Raw genomic sequence first — 23,353 nt, forward strand, 5'->3', positions numbered from 1 at the left:
TAAGCAAACTTTAGTGCATAAACCACAAAATTCCAAAAGGTTGGAGAACACTTTTGCCACCAGCCTTAACACGCTATAAATAACCAGTTTGGCGCAATCTGAACCTACTCTATCTATCTCAGAGAAATATCATATATTGTGCTTGTAGAGTCAAACTTTTAAATTAAACACTCACTCTTTGCAATATGCCATAGATCGAAATAGTGGGTAACCTCTGGCCATTCTTTCCTCATGTAAGGAGCAATCATGATGTGCTGGTCAGTTGTTAGGCTGCCTATACAAACACCAGCATCTTCCACTTCTCGACGGCATCTGATCAATCCCTCCTTCTCCATTGCCTGTGATGATGTTGTCTCAGTGACCTGTATATGTAAGAATGTTTAATTTGAATTGACTATTGGGCGCTGTCTTCTTATAAAACAAACACAATAAGTATTGAAACACTGAATATGTTGCTAAACATTTAAGTAGGCGACTAATCAATTTATCAAATCTAGTAAAAATAATAATGTTCACTGGAGACAGTTCTCACCTTCACCAACTGAGATGCCACTATAAGAGAGGATTTTACATCCATTAGTGTGTAGGTGCTGTATAGGGCACTATGTCCTGGGGTGTCAAATCTTCCATCTCCGCTGACATCTATCTGCTCTGTACCTAGTGCCTGTTGTACTGCTGTCATGTTATGGCTGTAGACATTCCTGATGACCTGTGTAGAAAAACAGCTAGTATTACATGAAACATACAGGATTATTACATAAAAGGCATAGAGTTTAGATAGAAACCAAGCTAGTAATTGCTGTAAATATTCATTTGAGTTTTGAACATTGGTGAATACATTCAGGACTCAATTGTACCATGATGTGAATGACATTGGACATACTTGCGTTTCATTTTGTCAACCTATTTCTGGTTGACTAAGGTAAAATAATAACACCAAACAGTGCTAAATGTCATACATAAACATTATGGTAGATTAAAGACTTGCCCCATGAAGGTAGTGCTGTTGGTGTCTGAAAAAAGATCGCATGGAGGGAGCCATGATACTAAGCATCGAGAATGCACGGAGAAACTTGGTTGGCAAGCATCCAGTAAACAAGATCATCGCACTTATCAAAATGTTTATGACAGCACGTCCACTGGTGCGACTGCTAGATTCCCATGTTCTCACGTGTCTGCAGCTATCACAAACGGCTGTCATTTTGACGTATCCTCCATCTCTGTATGTAGACTCCACGTTGGTAAGGCACGCACACTTCCTACAGTACTTGAGTGCCTCTAGAAGTTGCTTGTGATCTACCAAGTATTTTGGTTCATTGTACCATGATCTCTGTCTGTAATTATAAAAGTAATAACTGATGGTTATGCATCTGTAGCATAGCTGAAAAACACTCAAATTATCCCGCCTAAACCGAGGCACAGATGCCAATGATAGGGTGAACCAAATGCACAATAGTACACATACATTATGAACTTACGCCTGTTTATAGACTTGGTAGTTTTCCTTTTCTGCATCATCATCCTCGTAGTCACTGTCTGGCTCCCAATCAGAATCTTCCATATCATCTACTGGCAGATCATCTTCTAACTCATCCATGTATTCAAGGAAATCGTCTCCTCCATAATCTATATTCTTCAGAACACTACCTTCTATATCACCCACAGCATCATCATCCACATGTTCTACCATATTAGCTGTTACAACCTAGTAATAGATGAAAGTGTTTACACATGGGGGTTTGATGAGGCACCAAAGCATTACCAATGAGTGGCCATGGGTTGGCAGCCTGATCACATATTGATGATCATAACATCAAAAATCAAAACAAAAGCAACAAACTTCGTGTGGTTGAAGCAAACTAACGCCATATGGATTGTATATGGCTGGTTTGTTTGCTTTGTTTGGAAATTTTTATTTTGGATAACCCCACAAACCTCTGTTGTATTGCCGCCAGATTTTCCATCTAGGCAACTGCTACCATGACAATGCTGTGCTGCTTCCGTTGTATCAATATCAGACTTTTTTTCTGAGCTGTTGGTATCAGTGAGATGCTGAGCTGCCCCCCTTCTATCTATTTTTTCAATGTCTTTACTGGAAATTTTTGAAAACAACATTTGGTGAGAGGTCATTTTATGAGAGGTCAGCGGACATATGTTGTCAGTGAAACCAAAAGATAGCCAAAGATGAAATGCAAACATTTAATTATTACAATATTACTAACTCACCTGTTATACTGTGTTGATGATGAGCGATACTTGATCAATCCAAAAGTTGAAACGCTCTTGGTGACACTTAAAACAGATTCTGTCATCGTGCTTACTGCGACTGCCGACTGATTGTCTGGCTGCTTCTTTCTCTTTGGAGGTGGTGGTCGTGTGGTTAGACGTGGTCGTAGTGGGATCCTTGAAAATTATAATGCAAACTAATGCAAAGACATGTATAAAACTGATTGAAAATGATGAACCAAGTGCATAAGCTTTTGTGAGAACTTTGTATTATGTCACCTTGTCACATGAGTGTAATTTCCCCCCTTCCCCTGAGATGCTTCTATATGAATTTTTTGTAATGATTGTGATAGTGAGTCATTAAACAGTCATAATTATAGATTCAGACTATAATAATTTACCTTCACTGCTGTGATAGAAAGAGTTCAGCTTGCATGGATAGAAAGAGTTCAACACATGCATCTGCAAACAAAGTTATTCATGCTGTATGTTACTGATCCTATCTTGAGCCTGGCAAACATGCAAATCCCTAGTTGAAGGCTGGTTCACACTATATCGCCATATCTTGGCGTTGGTCGTCGATTATGTGAACCGTGAATTTATGTCATCGACGATCATCGCGGACAGGTCGGGAAAGTTAGCAGCTGTAAAACTTCCCCGATGCTTCGCCAAGATCGACGACTGCCTTTCAAATGTGAACCATTTCAGCGATGGTAATTCAAGGCCGTGAATAGCGTGAGCTATTCATAATCGTTTATGATAGTCGCTGCGGGACTAATTTTTTATTCCCGCATGCGAAAAAAGAGGTTTCTTCACAAAAATTTAAAAATATGTCACGCAGTATTTCCTAATGCAAATGCGGTTGGTTTGTGACACGCCGAAATAGTGTGAACCAGCCTTAAATTGACAAAGTGGAGGCAGCTGTCTTGACTAAGTTGGGCAAATGCAGACATGACATAAGGTTTATAGACAGAATGGTTCATACATGGGTATGAGGGATAAAATAATCATGCAGTAAAAAGTAACAACATTAACACAGCAGAGATAGACAGTTGTTATACTTCTGAACTCAGGTTGAGGTGACCTACTCGGGAGCAAGTGCTCTCCTTTTCTCTAATCTGCTCTCTCTTTTAGTAGGCGATCTAGGTTGTTGCTTTCTTGGTGATGGTACTGATGTGCCAGATGCAAGTTGAATGGTTGGTACAGCATCATCCTTGAATGTGAGCCTAAAATATTTTCAAAAGATTGTATTTCATTTAAATTTTGTAAGCAGTCTGTCTATATATATATATGATGAGATGGTGAACAACCACAGAAATGTAGACCATGTTAATTAATGCAGGCTGCTGACTTGACAATATTGCTATTGATGCAGCTAGACTCCATTAACTCATGGATCTTTTATATGGTTTTTATTCATGATAATTCTACAGAAAAGATTTGGCTCTGGCTTAGTCAGCTGGATTTTTCTCATTGCGATCAGTTTGGGTTTGCTAGCTACCTAGTACCAGAACAGTTAAATTGGTTGAATTACTATGATAATATTATGCACTGAGGAATAAAAAAACACTTATGCGTTTGAACAAAGATATGCAACTCTTGGTTCTGATGTGGTGTAAGATCTTTAGTACAGAGAAAACAACTTTTATCTCTGATAACATTTTATCATTCATAATAATATACTCACGTGACACCAGGCATCGTAAGATATTGATTATAGTTGGTGAATGAGTCTGTAGAGAAATGCCTAAAGCACAGACGACTGTTACTAGTCCATTTGAAGTTCTTAACTTTGGTCGAGACAAAGTGAGTCCATCGAATTTGAAGAGAAGAACTCACAGGCCACGCCTTCAGATGGTCTGTAGCTTCACAGTTGGCAGCTGCGCATCTTCTGCTCATCTTACCTTAGCTTACCTCAGGCCGGTAGCGGGATGAGTACAAAATATACCACTCAACTATATACTACTCAAATCCACAATACACTACTCTTAAATCGGCAATATACTACTCAAATTCCACAATAAACCACTCTCAAGTTAACAATATACCACTCTCAAATCAACAATATACTACTCCAAGTCAGCAAAACACCTCTCTCAAGTCGACAATACAGAATGCACCACAGTAAGTTGACAATAGACCACTCGAAGTCAACAATACACCACTCAATCAACAAAACGCCACTATAAGTCAACAATATATCACTCAAAGTCGACTATATACCACTCGTAATCAACAATTAGGATGATGCACGATGTATTCTCAATGAAGAAGCGTTATTTATTATTTTCTCAACCGAGTACTCGCAGCGTAGGGATGAGAATGGAATATGTTCGCGGGTTGTAGCGAGTTGAGCGGAACTTGCTTTTACGCTAAACTTTGACACTGCTTGGCGCAGTTGTATTACCGTAGGTTGCATAAGCAGCAGATCACGTAAGACACAGTACTGCCTTCGATGGAAACTTTACCGAGATATAATTGTGTTCCAGGACTATTTAAAAAATGGTTGACCAATGACACGGCAGATAAGAGAATGCGGTGAAATGATTTTATCGAAACGGGTGTCTTAAAACCTATTCTTTTTTTATTTCCAGCCTGTATTATACTCTCAGTCTTTCCTAAAAGGTAGATAGGACATGCAACACTGCTTGTAGATTGTTACCGGATGTTTTATGGGCTGGATGCCGAGAAAATAAAGCTCAAAAAACCGCGATTTTATTATAAGCTAGCGTTGTTAATTGGCCAATTGTAAGCTAGGTTACGCCACTAAATTAACGATATCCGCTAAATAGCGACGTGTTCTAAATGACATCGTTTTGGGGACAAAATGCAAATTAATCTCAAAACTGTTTGGAATTTTTTTATTGAGGCAATAAATATGAAAAATAGTGTGCCCATAGTGATCAGCATAGTTGATTTGCTATTTGAAAAACTTCTACTCAGGATGGTGGCAGTTATGGTTTAACGTGTAACATAAATATACAGGGATTTGTAAAGTAAAGAAGCAAGTGGTGAGCCACAATCGTATTGACAATCCTCTGGTGCTCGTGCCAATGGCACTAGAGTGAATCTGCTTGCATATGCTGTTTAAATCAGAGCACTAGTGCAGAATTTTTAGGCACTTGTTGACTGTACTAAGGAATGACCATAGCCCGACCATAGTAACCTGCCGATTCAACAATGACTGCCTTGAGTTTAGTTAATCCACAATACCCAGCTCACTCTATTTGTTATCATCATTGCCATTTTTTGCAGCTCATGTCCATCATAAAACCCCCTTTTGATTTGAATTGCATCGCATTCAACAGATTCGTACTTTTTCTACTCTGGGCTGTCATTGAAAACTACTTAAAGTAGCCCATTATGGACTATTTGGAAGAACATGGTGCTTTATTCACTATAGCCTGATTTGCCAGTTGGTAGAGCCTATTTGAAGGAGATGGATACCGATTCAAGCTGTAATTTTTTTAACACGGAATAATAACCTGGCAGTGTTTTGTAGCAAAAAAATCATTTAATTGTGAATATGAGTTGTAAACCTTAAAACATGCACTCACCAACTTTGACCGATCAGGAGTCCGCTAGAGGTAAAAAAACTAGCAATAATGTCTTTCACCGAATCATTGATTTTAGAAAACAAACTTGGGCTAAAAGAAATTTCTCAGTCTACCGTTTTGTTTACATATTGATAATTCACAAATTGATATGGTAATAAATTGGTCATACAGAAGTAGTTTATACAGTCACCAGCAACTAAACAAGAATAGGGAGTTGGCTAGTAAGTCTATTGGTAACTGCTAGGTAGTCTATTGGTACTGGACAGATTGCAGGCTTAGCAGAGCTTTAGATATCTGATTGAATATAGCAGAAATTGTAACAGTTTTTACTTTGCAAGCATAACCATTGGAAAGTTATCTTTTGTCAAAAAATTCATTGCAAACTCTCAAATTGCACAACTACCACAGACAAATCAATGCTACATGTCATGGTGCCATTAGGAACATCTACGTAATCGTTCTTATTGACTGCTCTCGGCAGCGTGTACAACTCACAATAAACAAAATAGCACTTCATCTAATCATATAATTTAAAAGTATATTTTGTTAATTTATGATAACCATGTAATTCATCAGGTACCCATTGGCATCTGATTGTAAAACAGAGTATAACTCAAATCAGCTTTATTGTTCCCAAATAAATGTTTAGCTTTATTAGATTGTGGAACTGATGTGCGCCCCTAGTAGCTGTAGAGCTCTACGGAGATGCACCCCTAGTAGCTGTAGAACTCTACTGAGGTGCACCCCTATTAGCTGTAGAGCTCTACTGATGTGCACCCCTAGTAGCTGTAGAGCTCTACAGAGGTGCACCTCTAGTAGCTGTAGAACTCTACTGAGGTGCACTCCTATTAGCTGTAGAGCTCTACTGAGGTGCACCCCTAGTAGCTGTAGAGCTCTACTGAGGTGGACCCCTATTAGCTGTAGAACTCTACTGAGGTGCACCCCTAGTAGCTGTAGAATTCTACTGATGAGCACCCCTAGTAGCTGTAGAACTCTACTGAGGTGCACCACTAGTAGCTGTAGAATTCTACTGAGGTGCACCCCTATTAGCTGTAGAGCTCTACTGATGTGCACCCCTAGTAGCTGTAGAGCTCTACGGAGGTGCACCTCTAGTAGCTGTAGAACTCTACTGAGGTGCACTCCTATTAGCTGTAGAGCTTTACTAATGTGCATCCCTAGTAGCTGTAGAGCTCTACTGAGGTGGACCCCTAGTAGCTGTAGAACTCTACTGGGGTGCACCCCTAGTAGCTGTAGAATTCTACTGAGGTGCACCCCTAGTAGCTGTAGAACTCTACCGAGGCGCACTCCTAGTAGCTGTAGAATTCTACTGATGTGCACCCCTAGTAGCTGTAGAATTCTACTGAGGTGCACTCCTAGTAGCTGTAGAACTCTACTGAGGTGCACTCCTAGTAGCTGTAGAACTCTACTGATGTGCACCCTTAGTAGCTGTAGAACTCTACTGAGGTGCACTCCTAGTAGCTGTAGAACTCTACCGAGGCGCACTCCTAATAGCTGTAGAACTCTACTGAGGTGCACTCCTAGTAGCTGTAGTATTCTACTGAGGTGCACCCCTAGTAGCTGTAGAACTCTACTGAGGTGCACCCCTAGTAGCTGTAGAATTCTACTGAGGTGCACCCCTAGTAGCTGTAGAACTCTACCGAGGTGCACTCCTAGTAGCTGTAGAACTCTACTGATGAGCACCCCTAGTAGCTGTAGAACTCTACTGAGGTGCACTCCTAGTAGCTGTAGAACTCTACTGATGTGCACCCCTAGTAGCTGTAGAACTCTACCGAGGCGCACTCCTAGTAGCTGTAGTATTCTACTGAGGTGCACCCCTAGTAGCTGTAGAACTCTACTGAGGTGCACCCCTAGTAGCTGTAGAACTCTACTGAGGTGCTCCCCTAGTAGCTGTAGAACTCTACCGAGGCGCACTCCTAGTAGCTGTTACAATAAGGAATATCAATACAGATATCCATTTAGGCAAAATGCATGATTTACGATTATTGGGAAATTAATTTAATTTTGATTAACTGTTTTACGTCATTGACAGGTTTAAACTTAACAGATTTACACCATATGAGAAAAAACTTGTATGTTAAGATTTTTATACGTTGACGTTTGACTGTATTACCATAAAAATGCTGATTTTAACTAAACAATTAGTAGTTCAATGTCATTAGTTGATAATAAAATACATTAAACTGTTTGTAACACTGCCGGTTGCCATTTTTTATAAATCACTGGTTACAAGTTGAAGACTACTAGAAGCATTGCACTTTGAATAAAAATTGTTTATCATACTTTTAATAATACACCAAAGCAAAAAAATGCCAAGTGTAATCAATGTTATATTAATCAGTCTCTTGATCAATCTTTGTTAATCAATTTACAATGTCATGACTGGAGTCTTTCTCTTCAGAATTGTCTGTGCCAACCAAACAAGACCATGTTGAAAGCATGTCTAACTACTCAACATCCCAACGTATATTAGAGTTACATATATTAGAGTTACATATATTAGAGTTACATATATTAGAGTTACATATATTAGAGTTACATATATTAGAGTTACATATATTAGAGTTACATATATTAGAGTTACATATATTAGAGTTACATATATTAGAGTTACATATATTAGAGTTACATATATTAGAGTTACATATATTAGAGTTACATATATTAGAGTTACTAATGATTGCTTTGTTCTTTGACATTCTGTAAAGCACAGACTTGGAATATTGACACAACTCATAAAACTACTATCTCTCATCTGAGTAATGACCATCATGCTGCATATTCTATAGCGGTATTATAACAAATTCTATCTTTTGTGTTGTTCGTTTTGCTTTTTAACAAGTTATGCACAGATTGTTCTCAAAATGACCTGTAAAAGTTATGATTCTTTGACATGTGGCTTAGTTCAACTCAAAGGTCTCGTTTCAAAATTGAAAAGTTACAATAATCTTGCTTCAGCATATAGAACCAATATTTAAAGTCGAGCTAAAATATTGCCAACTATACTCCATTTCAAAATGAACATCACTGAAACTGTATGTAAGGGTGGTGTTACAGGAAGTGAGGGTGCCATGTCATACATCCGTAGCTATGGTCGGGGCCGTGGTGACTCGGCTAACACTCACCAGAGCAAACGGCCAGCATCACCGGGAGTTCTTTCTGCTGGTTTGTATGTCCAACAATTCTTGTTCAACACAGACTACTGAAACACTTTTGAATGCTGCGTATGGAGTCAACGTTTATAACTTTATATGCTTGTTTAGAGAGACGCTTTCAGGAGGCCTCAAAGCCAAACTATGACAGCGTAGAACGACATCTTTGTAGACAACGAGAAGAGACTGTTCCAACCCCCTCACCTACAAATGATGATGTCGGTGAAGAATTGTTAAAGAAAGTGACTGCCTCTTATGCTCAATATGGTAAGAATACTCAGTAGGGTCTCTGCGGCTCGTATTTTACAGTTTAACAAATTTTTTGTGTAAATGTTCATTATGTTTAGCACTACTTTACTCCATTCGAAATTACATTGCAGCATCAGCTACCCTCTCACAAGCATTAGACAGTTAGCAAATATCAAATCATAGAACAGCTTTGTAATGCTGACAATACTAATTAGTGGAATGATTTTCAAGTCATCGTCATAACATCATCTGTTTTTAAACAAATTTATGGAGTTCTTTGTAGTGACACTCAGCCAATTGAATATGGAATCTGTAAATTTATATACCTTTGAAATTGGCTGAAGGAGTTTTATGTCGGTCGTAGATTGTGACGAGTCTGGGCTTATCGACACACATTCAGTGGTTGACACAGTACTCAATGAAGATACGAATGTTTGCCTAATATGTCTTGAGACCATTGACAGGGCTGACCCAGTAAGTGTATTCAGCCTTAGTTACCCTATGCATGCTTCTCTCGCTCTAATAGGCCTATCCATATATCTCATCACTCTTCTTCCCTTAGTTCTTTCTTTTCTCATTCTGTATTTCTGCTTTCCTTTATATAGTTGTCCTGTTATTCGCTCTGACTTCCTTCACTTCCTCACTCTATGTCACTTCCTCACTCTATGTCACTTCATCACTCTATGTCACTCCCTCACTCTATGTCACTTCCTCACTCTATGTCACTTCCTCACTCTATGTCACTTCCTGACTCTATGTCACTTCCTCACTCTATGTCACCTCCTCACTCTATGTCAATTCCTCACTCTATGTCACTCCCTCGCTCTATGTCACTCCCTCGCTATATGTCACTTCCTCACTCTATGTCACTTCCTCACTCTATGTCACTTCCTCACTCTATGTCACTTCCTCACTCTATGTCACCTCCTCACTCTATGTCAATTCCTCACTCTATGTCACTTCCTCACTCTATGTCACTTCCTCACTCTATGTCACTTCCTCACTCTATGTCACTTCCTCACTCTATGTCACTTCTTCACTCTATGTCACTTCATCACTCTATGTCACTTCCCCACTCTATGTCAATTCCTCCCTCTATGTCACTTCCTCACTCTATGTCAATTCCTCACTCTATGTCACTTCCTCACTCTATGTCACTTCCTCACTCTATGTCACTTCCTCACTCTATGTCACTTCCTCACTCTATGTCACTTCCTCACTCTATGTCACTTCATCACTCTATGTCACTTCATCACTCTGTCACTTCATCACTCTATGTCACTTCCTCACTCTATGTCACTTCCTCACTCTACGCCACATACTCTATGGTACTTCCCTTTTGTCATTCCCCGCTAGCAGTCACTTCTCCTCTCCATCACTTCTGCACTTTTTTACTATTTGCTAGTTTCTTACCCTATGTAATGCTCACTTCCCGTCTTTTTAGCAGTCTCCCTTCTCACCCACAAAGCACATATGCCAGTTATTTTATTTGTTAGTTCACTCTGTTTTTGTATTTAACATTGGTGCATATAGAAAGGTAAAGTACGAAGTCTACTGACACTGCTCATTACCCACTCATAGTAGGACAGCCTACACATCTTTCAGACAGACACTTGTCTTGCGTGTCATCTTGGTCACTCTACACCTCTTGCAGATCTGGAATTGTGGTTCATGTTACTGCAGTCTTCATATGGACTGTATTCAGCAATGGATACGAGAGGGAGCTTACCAGCAGAAGTTGCACGTTCTCAGTGACCAACACTTTCCTAACAAGAAGGTACCCTGGCATTGGTAAGCTTTCTCTCTCCTTATTGTCGCTACTAAAGCACTGCTTCTTACTCGTGCTCCATTCATCTTTCATCATACAATCTGTTACTCTATTTGTCTGAATTCAGAAGACTCTGCTGTAGCATCCAGCATTAAGCAGTTTATTTTAAAGATGTTTTTCTATCGAGCGCCATGTTCACTTTTGTTCTCTATTTAGTCCCAAGTGTCGAATGGAGTACGACCCTAGCAACCTTCCCTCAGCCTACATGTGTTACTGCGGTAAAACGAGAAACCCGATTGATGATCCATGGAATCTTCCACATTCTTGCGGAGAGACCTGTCAAAGAGCGCTCAAGCCCGTCTGTGGACATCATTGCTTGCTTTTGTGTCATCCCGGGCCATGTCCCCATTGCCCTAAATCTGTTATGATCGCCTGTCACTGTGGAGAGAAAGCTCCAATCTCACGTCGGTGTGGTGCTAAGAGCTGGTCATGTGGCCAACGCTGCCCGAAGCTCTTGTCTTGTGGTCACCATCGATGTTCTGACGTCTGCCACACAGGTGAGACCCCTGACCATCGTAAGACTTAAAGCAGTCTCTTAGCTCAGCGCAAGCTTGTTGTTTTAGTACCAATCAGCCCACCAACTTGAAGAACCCTTTATCGTAAGTCCTCATGCTCAAGCGGCTCGGCTTGTGCTCACAAACAGATGACTCATGAAGGAAAAAATAACTCCAACAAGCTGTCTGTGGTATCTAGCCGCCCTTACCAACAAGCCGCATATGCCCACAGACCACGGCTAACGACTAAGGTTTTTTCGTCCTTGACTCCTTCGGGAGCGAGAGTGTTGAGACGGATTTCGCTATACCCCCGTACTCTTGAATAAGAAAACAGGCTACATCAGTGCATGTGAAAAGAATTTTTTTTACTTCCATGTTCGAATTAAAATTTCTGAACCCCTGCATCAAGAATTTACTTGCCATGTCTCAGCTAGATTTTTATTGCGCTGTTAGAGGGCTTATAGGCTGTAGGTTTTTCGTGAAGGTTTAGCACTAGTGGGCATGGTTGTATCAAGTTAATGAGTTAAGTCTTGCTGCTGCTAACGATGTGAAATAACTGAACGCCTGTGGCTTGCTGCAATTGGTTTGATGTGGTGAGTTGTGCGCTTAGTTTGGTCCATAGTTTCTGCTTCGATTTCAGCAGGTATTAACACGCTCCCAACCATTTGTCTCTCACTCGTGTGTCCCGAATTCATCTCAGCTTAGAGCGATAAATTCTTCTTTAGTCTAGAGTATTCCATAAACATGACCTTGAAAGTAAACGAGTAGGTCGCCAAAACCCCCATACATAAAAGTGTATCATGAATGCGATTCTATGGTTATAGCGCGGGAGCTGAGCAGAGACCGCATTTATCGAGAAGCCGCCCTGAGCCCCATATAAGTTTTAAAAGAATGGCCTTAGCCGCGGTCTATGACCTTGGTCTATGGCTTGAGCATGAGGACTTACGGTACACATATTATCACACCTCACCTGCCATCCTCCATGGCATCTCTGACGTGTCATATTGAGATTAACTGCTTCGTCAGCAGGCTGTCTACTAGACAAGCGTCTAAGAATAGTTTTACTCCAGTCTCCGTCAGAACTCTAACCCGTCTGGTTGACACTATCTTTTTCCATAGAACAACCCATTATGTAGAGAATTGCTCTCCAGCAAGTTATCATCCTCTTAAAGTTGGATGCACAAAGGGGATATATGACTGGATGAAGTCTAGTCCATTTCTATTTGGTCTCTGTGTATATTGTGCACTCATAGCCAGGTAGTTGAGCAATTGTGTTGAGGGCAGCTAATTTGAAAACAAAGTAACTTAACCTTCCGGAATGCTCCTTGGTGAAATTGCTGTCTGCTTAGGATGTTTGTCATTCTTAATTGATTTACTGGTCAGTTTTTTTTGACAGGTGAGTGTAATCCTTGTCCAGAGACCAGCCTACAGAGCTGTAATTGCAAGAGAGAGAAAATGAAAAGGCCGTGTGCCCAACCCTCTTGGTCATGTGATACGGTAGGTCATAGACTTTTCAAGTTGTTATGTATGCGTATTTAATACCTGTATTAGCAGCAGTAGTCAGGGTTATAAAGGCTCACATTGCATCTGTTCCAACCCTGTCAAGATGACAAGTAGTTGTGCTGCGTTCGTGTACAGTACTAATTCCGATTGGCACGATTTGACAGGTGTGTGGCAGGTTGTTAGTCTGTGGCAATCACTACTGCAAAAAAAAGTGTCACAAACCGGGAGAATGCGGAGCTTGTGAAAGGTCTGCAGTGAATAGGCACTGTCCTTGTGGTAAAAGCTCTATAACAAACTTGCCTTGTACGGAAGACGTACCGTGCTGTGGAGATACATGCGGGAAGCCATTGTCTTGTGGGAAACACTTTTGCACAGAGAAATGTCACACTGACAGTTGTAGTCAGGTGAGATATTTGGCAGTTGTAGTCAGGTGAGATATTTGACAGTTGTAGTCAGGTGAGATATTTGACTCGAGAGCATCCATGCTTGCATTTAACATTTGGGCTATGCATGTATATTTTTGGGGAGAAATCGTAATAACACTTGCTTCTTATCTCGAACAGTTAAAATAATATAATATCGTTTTTGTTTGTTTGAAAGTTTATGTTGGCAATCTAGAACTGCACACTATATAATAGCTAGCAATCACTGTTTGTACATTTTAGATGCCATTTAAATTATTAGAGTGGTCGTGAAAATGTTAGTCTCCCCTGATTAACCTGTGCGTGACCCCTTTTTTTGGTGGTAAAAGGAGCTGTGCAAGATCTGTAGATCCAGTGTGTGAGCTATATTGCGTGAATTATACGGTTTAGTGTCTACAAGTGGCAATGAAGTCTTGTCGGTGTGGTGCCAAGCAGAAAGAGCTGCCGTGTGCCAAGCCATTTGCTTGTGACACACGCTGTCAAAAGATGAAGTCATGTGAGCGACATCAATGCAAGAGACGCTGTTGCGATGGTACTTCCTGTTCTCAGTGCGATCAGATTTGTGGCAAGAAGCTCAAGTGTACGTACTGCATACTAATGTTAACTACTTAGCCCTCTGACACTATTACACTTCTTATATAATAATTATAATATAATAATAAGATATTAAATTAATTAGTATATTTCAGGTTTTGTCTCACAAAGTCATTTTACCTAATGTTAAAAATATAGGTCCATTCTATTGTTTGTATAATAAAAAAAATATAGGTACACTTGCTGAGTCATACAGATTACATGAAATTTCAGAACAAACTATTAGGTAGGCATTGACATCATGCTAAAATACAAAATAACAAAAAGACAGAAATTTTTGTTAGTCTCAAAAACAATGTGTGTAAATAAATACTAAATAAAATACTACAGAATGTCAATCATAAAAACCCAGCTATGCCATAATCATAATGCCAAATATAAAAAATAATTTGTGAATGCTATTTTGGGACATTAGATATGTCTAAACATATTTCTCGCATCAACTACTGCTGTTTACAGAACTGACAATTTATTTTTAGCTTATCCCATTTGTAACATTATTATCATTTTGTTTTCATCTAGTTTACAAACAAAAACCTAGAACTGCCAGGTCTTTACAATTAATGGTTCTCTCAGATGATTATACTACTTGTACAGAGATTAGTGCTCATGTTTGTAGCTGCTCTATAGTCTTTTCAACTCGCAAGAATTCACACCGAGTGATTCTTGCGAGATGCTTCACAGTTGTAAATCAATTGCTGTACTGTAAAAATTTCACATATAAACATACAAAGATAAATATGGGTGAGATGGTTATGGGGATTCCTATTAGCACATCATCATTATTATATGAGCATTTTTCCTTGTGCCTATTACAGCACCGTTTGTTACCAATTTATAAAAGGAAAAACATATGGCTTATTTAGTATATGGATTTCTGTTGGTTTAAACTGGTCCAATTGGACGAATCACAACCTCTGTTGTGATTTCTCAAGAGGTTCATCTAGAAATCCCAACAAGTATTTGCTCTTAAGAAGCTGGACTCTCTGTATAGTTCTTATCCCTTTCTCATTTGTAATCTTATCTTGTAATTTCTAAACCTTATTGGATGTCATAGTAATATTGTTTCATGTTAGGTGGTAACCACAAGTGTACATCGACATGCCATGATGGACCATGCTATCCATGCACTGTTGTGGTTGAAAAAAAGTGCAATTGTGAGCGGACAAAGATAGCCTTTCCGTGTATCCGTCAGAAGACAGCTCAGCCCCCTAGGTGTCGGTGGCCATGCCTCAATAAGGCTGTCTGTGACCACCCAGCCATCCAGAAGCACAGCTGTCATTTTGGCACCTGTCCTAGTTGTCTGCTCATCTGTGGCAAGGAACTGGCAGGCTGCAGCCATACGTGTACTGAGCGGTGTCACGATGCTGTGTATGTAAAGATTCAATTGGAGGTGGGTGACAAGTTTCTATCAGCTCAGGATGTCTGACTTGTTGTGATACCTTGCGGGAGCTATCCGCTTTCATGTATTTTAGTCCTAATCGTTTATTGGGTAAAGCTTTAAGAGTTATCTTTTCTTGGATTTTCAAAATTTAAGCCATTCATTATGACTTACTGTAAGAGCAATACTTTTTGTATGATTTTGAAATCTCAATCAGCTATTGCGCTAACTTAGTGTATTTTTAGGTTTTTACAGACTTATTATTACCAATTTATTATTGACATATATTTGTCCTCAACAGTGTGACATCATCATTCTTCCAAATTAAACTTATTCCTTTCGGGAGATGGTAATGCCTGAAACACAATTAGGATATTCCATCTGATGATGTCATCAGTCTGTTTGTCTGTTAAACAATCGCCGAGAGCCATAGTTTCAACAGTTAATTACATAAACAATTTTTATTTATTGATTTGGGTTTTAAATTCAGGGCAGACTAGTTGATATTTAAGGTATGGAGGGTCATGTGACCTCGCAATAGCATTTTAGCCATTCACCTTTCTTAGTCGACGTACTAAAATAAGAGTTCATTGAGATTTGAGGAGTCATCATTGAACCTCATACACCAAACCAATAATTGGAAGTGAACTTTTAGAAGCTCCATGGTATTTTTCCTGCCTAATGAATAGCATTAAAACGAATACACCCCCGGCAACCCTGAGTGTGAGGCAATTATATAAGAGAATATTATTTTTGCTCAAACTTGCCTGGAACTGTTTCTTACAATTTTGCAACCACGGCATGCATATTGCAGAAAAAAAAATTGGCTGGCCCTTGGGAGCAGCAAGCACCAGCTTACAATGTTGTAGAGAGACAGCCATGCCCACCTTGCAGTTATCCCTGTACAGTCACATGCAAGGGTGAGTCACCTGCAAAGGTTTAATTAACTTATTCTATAAGAAAAGTTCTTCAAAAGGTTCTCATATGTTGTTCATTCTGATGGTAAGCTGTTATAACCACTTGCATTAGTACCTTTATAAAAACAGTCGTCAGAAATCGGAGTTGACCGATCGACCCGAAATTTTGTCACAATAAATTAAAACTATTGTTTATCATTTCGCCAAAACAAAATGAAGCAGTTACGGTGGTGTGCATAAATTTGGAATCACCAGTTAAATCTTCAAATATGTATGTTTATATGCTGTTGTCTAAGAAATTCTTTGGAGTTGAGTGTCTCAACCACATCAATATATATATCATTTGAAAGGGAAAATTCTGAAGAACAAGATGATGCCAAATATTCAAAAATATTCTCAGATTTTTATCGCTAGGGGTGGATCTACCGAAAGGCAGACTTATTGCAGGCTATGAATGTTGTTAGTGAAAATTGATAAAATAGGATACAAACAAACTCTTTTATACAAATTGGTGGCCCTGAAAAGGGCTGTTGGGTTATTGTTGGTCTTCAGAAGGACTGGTAAGGTGTCTTGAGCTGAGCATTAGTATTTTATTGGCCAGCCCTTGTTCTTGATCACCATCTGACACCGTCGAGGCATGCTGTTTACCAACTTTCTGAGCTCTTCAGGAGTGATGATGTGATGCCAAGCATGAATAATCTTCTCTATGAGCTCCTGTTTTGTCTTTGGTTTATCTTTGCTGACTATCACACCAATACGCTGCCAAAGATTTTCAATGGGATTCAGGTCAGGGCTTTGTGCTGGCCAGTCTATTACCCTCACATTACTTCCGGTCATCCACTCCTTGACTCTCTTGGCACGGTGGCAGGGTGCATTGTCATCCTGGTAGTACCAGGGTTGGTCGTTGCTGGTGAACAGGCTCCGAGCACTTGGAAGCATGACATCTTCCATGGTCTTGATGTATTTGTCTCCATTCATCATGCCTTCACAAATGGAGAGTCTTCCCACACCAAAAGCTGTCATGCAACCCCATACCATGACTCCAATAGGGTGCTTGATGGTTGGTAGCGTACAAGCCGGGCTGTACTCCTCTCCAGGTCGTCTCCTCACATAACAATTTCCAGAGTGGTTTTGGATGGTAAATGTTGACTCATCACTGAACAAGACCCTTTGCCATTGGGCTGTTGTCCAGAACCGTTTATCTTTAGCCCACTCTAGACGATGCTTTCGCTGTTTCTCAGAAACTAAGGGCTTGCGCCTTGCCTTGCAGCCTTTCAAACCATTTGCAAGCAGTCTTCTTCGCACTGTACTAGGGTGAATCTCAATATCTCTGTTGTCCTTGATTTCCTTACAAAGTTGAGTACTGTTCAGATGTCTGTCAGCGAGGGATCTTCGTACCAGATACCGATCTTCACGGATAGTCGTCTTCTTGGGTCGTCCAGCAGAGTAGGTGGGTTTAAGACTGCCATTGGAGGTCCAAGTCTTGATTGCTGTGTAGACTGCCTTCTGAGAACAACCAACTTCCGCAGCTATCTGTCTTTGGGTCTTTTGCTGTTTGTGAAGGTGCAGAATGATGGCTCTTCTCTCTGTAGATAACACTTTAGGCATGGCAAAGTTCCAAGTCAAACTGAGTTCAAAGTTAAACTGAGAATGAATAAGACTTCAAGTGTCCTGCTTTAAATATGCAACAGTCAGCAAATTGCATAACTGAAATGCCATCATGATGGGATTTAGGATATTTCACTTTCTTTGAAATTTGACAAGTAGTAAACTTTCTCAGCTGGGAAGGTTTGTGCTAACCTGTTATAACCAGATTACGTACAAGACCAGATAAAATTGCTAATCTGTTTAATAGGATTAATATAAATCACTCAGAAATGATTGTGTTAAATCAATCAATGCATTGTTTGAAAGCACATCTTCTGCTGATCAGATTGTTATATAATATCTGGCATGGCATCATAATTGGCGGGAAAATAGAAAGCAAATGGAAGATCCATTCGATATAGAGTGAACAAAACAATGTGATTCCAAGTTTATGCACACCACCGTAGTTTCTTTTTCACTCAGAATTCACTGCATAAAATCACGGTCTCTATATTTTCTCATTTCCAGTTTAGGATGGAGGAAAGGAAAATAATTATATTTCTAGAATAAGGAATTGAAATCTTGCCTTTTGGTCAAACTGCAAAAACGGCAGATTTTTTATTTTGGAAAAATAGAAAAATTATTAAACATGGCTTCTGTACTTCCAAATGCATTGATCATGATGCAGAACTTTCTGTTGATTTTAAAGAAATTTAAAATAGTCGACTGAAACTGAGAAAAAAAAACACTGAGTGTCAGTGAACAGTTTTTTCAAAAAAAAATTAATTCCATGAGAGCAAGCAAAAATTTTTCGTTGTGAAAAAGTTAACAAGACTTGGAGATGACAGTGGTAAGTCCACTACTCTTACTACATGATTAGAGAAGTTGTCTTATCTTGCAGTCAGTTAAGGACCTTATGAATAGTGAATAGCTGAATAGATCATGTATTTTAGGAGGTCATGAGAATACGACCCTTTCTTGCAGTAAGGCCAAGGTCTACAGTTGTAACAGGGAGTGCGGCCAGACACTGAGGTGCACAAATCACAAGTGCACAAAAGAGTGTCACTTTTTGTCTACAGAAAAGGTGAGGTTTTTCTGTTTCTTACGCATAAATCTACCTGGCATGTATCACCGCAACTTTGTCTAGTTTCTACTTACCAGAATGTGTTTGATACAACAGCCACTATCAGTATGGTTTATCAAGTGTTTCTAGCATGTTTCACCAACCACCTTGAGTGCGTTTCATCAGCTATTTTGACCATATTTCAGAAATCGCCTTGAGTATGTTCAGAAATCACCTTGAGTATGTTCAGAAATCACCTTGAGTATGTTCAGAAATCACCTTGAGTATGTTCAGAAATCACCTTGAGTATGTTCAGAAATCTTAAAGGTTGATTTGCAACAAAATTCACATTACAGTTATTTGGTATCAAAAAATTCACCATGTCTTACTCTGTTGTGTTGTAGGTGCAAAATATGTGAAAATGTGATTACAAGCTCTTAAAAGCTCAAAAACGAAAAGCCGCCATAGATTGGAATCTGTTTATTTCTCTGACGTAGTCAATCCATTTGGTTATTGTTTTTACCCGGGATGTTCTCACGTGAATTGAAAGGCCAATAAAAGGCTCAATATAAAACTTTTCGTAGCACTAGTTTATTACTAACATTTCAGGTTTTACCGAAGAGCCCTTATCAAATATAGATGTTTCCTCCTTTACAGTTTTGTTTCGGCTTAGTCTAATCGTCTAGTCGTAATCTGATCATGTGACCCATACTTCCTGCCAAATAGCGCGAATAATTCCTGCAGCATTTTTCGATTATCATAAGTGACCAACAGGCTCGTCATGTTTATCAGAGAATGATATGTACTCCTTCCAGCTCAGATTAAAAACTTGAACGAATTTTCATAGGTTATAAGATATCAGTGCTGAAAGTGACAGCATTACAATGATGATGCAATAGATGCGTAAGGACAATAGACATGGTTTTATTGAATGCGGGAAATATATTTGTGAAAATTTTTCGACGAATGAGGTTGCATGAAGGTTTAAACAGAATCCATCGTGTTCAATTACGTCCCATTTGAGCCGTTTTGGAAAGAGATTCTAATCTACGGCAGTTTCATGATGGCGGCGATTAACTGTTCGTTTTCAGCTTTTAAGAGCTTGTAATCACATTTTCACATATTTTGCACCTACAACGCAGCAGAGTAAAACATGGTGAATCTTATGAAACCAAATAACTGTAATGTGAATTTTGTTGCAAGTCAACCTTTAAGTATGTTCAGAAACCATCTTTAGTATGTGCAGAAATCACTTCGACTGTGGTTCACCAACCACTCTGATTATGTTTTATGTAAATCCAAATGAGCCATTGGTAAATGTTTCAGCTACCAGACGACATCCTCTCACTGCAGTAGTTCCATTTTATAACAATTTGGGTGATCAGTGAATTATTTGGAGTTCATCCCTTCATTAAAAGTTTTCAAACTTGTTCATAACTGCTTTTCATCATGGCCTCCCACAGACTTCTGGTGTAGACTGTGAACAGTGTGAACAAGAGTGCAGTCAAGCAAGAATCGACGGGTGCTCTCATCCATGCCTCAAACCGTGTCACCCTGGCAAATGTCCTCCTTGCAAACAATCTATAAAAAGCAGGTGAAACATTTCATAGATCATACATATTGATTTATTGATTACGTATTGATTACCCTCGTATTTCTCATTTGCTTTTATTTTTATTGGTATCTACTGTTGTAAACTTGGCTTTAGTTTGTGCCATCTTATTCCTTATTATTCAGTAATTCACAGGTATTGAAATATCGTTATTTTAGATGCCATTGCGGAGTTACCTTACTCTTTTTTCCTTGCTTTGAGTGGACTGCTATGAGTTTCAACAAAAAAGAGAAGTTGTGTTGTCCTGGATTGTGTCCCAAGGAGGTCTGTTTATGGCTCACTATTCTTTTCATTTTGTAGTCCTCAGCCAAGTTCTTGCAAAGTTTGTTCTTATTAAATAGAAGGCAGTAAACTTATATGAAATAAATATGTAAATATATGAAATATTATGGTGATTAGTAGTTAGAGTTTCTATTTTGTTGTCTAGCTTCCATGTGGACACCCATGCTCCTTACTGTGTCATCCACCAGGAGATTGTCAACTCAAATGCAACAAGAAAGTGGTTCTAAGATGTCCATGTAAGACATTAAAACAGACCGTTGTCTGCCATCTGTCAGCAGGTCATTCTCTGGCCTGCAATGAGAAGTGCAAAGAAAAGCTAATATGCAACGATACAGCCAATCAGGTGGAGTGAATATGTTTAACCTTTTGATCTCAAAAGAACTTTCCCAATTGTTTCTTTCTTGACACCCATACAAAGGGTCTAATTACACTATCAATAGCTCTACCTGTCTCACTCACTTGGTCACCAGAAGTTACTGGCGGGGGTTTGTTTAACTCGTAGAGGTGTTTTTAACTCGCAGGGATGTGTTCAACTCGCAGGGGTGTGTTTAGTTCACAGGAGGGCTGTTTAACTCTCAGGGGGAGGGAAAGGGTGGGGTGAAGGGTGGGCCTGTTTAACTCACAATGTTGCCTGTTTAGTTCACAGGTGGCCTCTTTACTTGAGATGCCTTATTATTGTCGTACCATAAACAAAAAGGTTGAATATTTAGCATGCCACTTGCTATATTGAGATAAAAATGTATATGACATTTTGTACTGGTAACACACGGCATGATATAGCAGGTGTCACAAGGAGAGACTCCAGAGGAGGAGGTTGATCCAGGAGCTATGCTGCCTGGGAGGCGGCAGCGCAAGAGAAAGAAGCGTGAGGTATCCGTATCAGAGTCGCAGAGCTTGTTACCGTGGAAGGCAATATCAAAGTATGGGTTGATAGTAGGAGTTGTTCTCACCTTCATCGCAGTTTTCTATGCTGCAATCACATCAGAAGATTAGCCTAAAGTGGCACCGACATGAAGGGCACTTGTTACAACGTGTCAAACATTCATGTTTTGAATGCAATCATTCAATACTCTGATCTAATACGATAACAACTTCTCACAAATCTGCATTCCGGTTGTCCATATATTTAATTTTATTTCTATTTCACCACTGTTCAAGCTGCTAGTTACAGCCATAATTTATCTCTTAATTTTATAGCAAGTGCTGCTTCTGCTAAATTTTGTTTATGAAAACTATTTATGAAATTAATTTTTTGTTGTCTGCAGTAAAATTTGTTTATCTCAAGCTGTAAAGTGTTATTGTAGCTCTCACTGCTCTCCAATCAAATTAGGTGGCAGGCCTGTTCCGCTACTAGCAACCTGTCACCTGTAAGTGAAGGTCCATCTTCTACCAAATTTAATGATGAAATGATGAACAGCAGATGAAGGAAGATTTGAGTGTATTGATATGTTATATTAGTGGCACTCATATCGTGCATGATTAACTAGGGTGAAACAACAACAAGTGTTAACAGTATGATTTGTGTACTGACTAATATCTCAGACTTCAAATGCAGAAAGAGCACAACAATGGACAGGAAACATTGCAGGAGAGATATACCATAGTTGCAAGGTATTGGATCAGCTATTATAAAGGGGAGATGGACAGGAAACATTGTAGGAGAGATATACCATAGTTGCAAGGTATTGGACCAGCTTATTATGAAGGGGAGATGGATAGGAAACATAGTAGGAGAGTTGTACCATAATTGCATAGTATTGGACCAGCTATTATAAAGGGGAGATGGACAGGAAACATTGTAGGAGTGATGTACCATAGTTGCAAGGTATTAGACCAGCTATTATAAAGGGGAGATTGACAGGAAACATTGTAGGAGTGATGTACCTTAGTTGCAAGGTATTAGACCAGCTATTATAAAGGGGAGATGGACAGGAAACATTGTAGGAGAGATGTACTACAGTTGCATGGTATTGGGCCAGCTATTATAAAGGGGAGATTGACAGGAAACATTGTAGGAGTGATGTACCATAGTTGCATGGTATTGGGCCAGCTATTATAAAGGGGAGATTGACAGGAAACATTGTAGGAGAGATGTATCATAGTTGCATAGTATTGGGCCAGCTATTATAAAGGGGAGATAGACAGGAAACATTGTAGGAGAGATGTACCATAGTTGCAAGGTATTGGATCAGCTATTATAAAGGGGAGATTGACAGGAAACATTGTAGGAGAGATGTATCATAGTTGCAAGGTATTGAACCAGCTATTATAAAGGAGAGATGGACAGGAAACATTGTAGGAGAGATGTACCATAGTTGCAAGGTATTGAACCAGCTATTATAAAGGGGAGATGGACAGGAAACATTGTAGCAGAGATGTACCATAGTTGCATAGTATTGGGCCAGCTATTATGAAGGGGAGATGGACAGGAAACATTGTAGGAGAGATGTACCATAGTTGCAAGGTAT

The 23,353-nt window shown here is 39.4% G+C and overlaps 1 protein-coding gene across 1 annotated transcript; it reads left to right on the plus strand.

Annotated features, from left to right (window-relative positions):
- The first annotated feature begins 5,187 nt into the window (after nucleotides 1–5,187).
- On the plus strand, nucleotides 5,188–22,090 carry LOC137405838 (NF-X1-type zinc finger protein NFXL1-like). Its single transcript, XM_068092256.1, is given in 17 exon segments — nucleotides 5,188–5,237; nucleotides 8,859–8,966; nucleotides 9,065–9,220; nucleotides 9,567–9,676; nucleotides 10,857–10,993; nucleotides 11,158–11,189; nucleotides 11,192–11,527; nucleotides 12,921–13,021; nucleotides 13,192–13,431; nucleotides 13,840–14,029; nucleotides 15,120–15,436; nucleotides 16,239–16,344; nucleotides 18,882–19,012; nucleotides 20,455–20,585; nucleotides 20,762–20,867; nucleotides 21,031–21,228; nucleotides 21,666–22,090. Coding segments are annotated over 16 exon segments (2,598 nt in total). The 5' UTR covers nucleotides 5,188–5,237; nucleotides 8,859–8,872; the 3' UTR covers nucleotides 21,879–22,090.
- The last annotated feature ends 1,263 nt before the right edge of the window (nucleotides 22,091–23,353 follow it).

Source organism: Watersipora subatra, chromosome 10 (genome assembly GCF_963576615.1).
Source record: "Watersipora subatra chromosome 10, tzWatSuba1.1, whole genome shotgun sequence".
Classification (NCBI taxonomy): Eukaryota; Metazoa; Bryozoa; class Gymnolaemata; order Cheilostomatida; family Watersiporidae; genus Watersipora; species Watersipora subatra.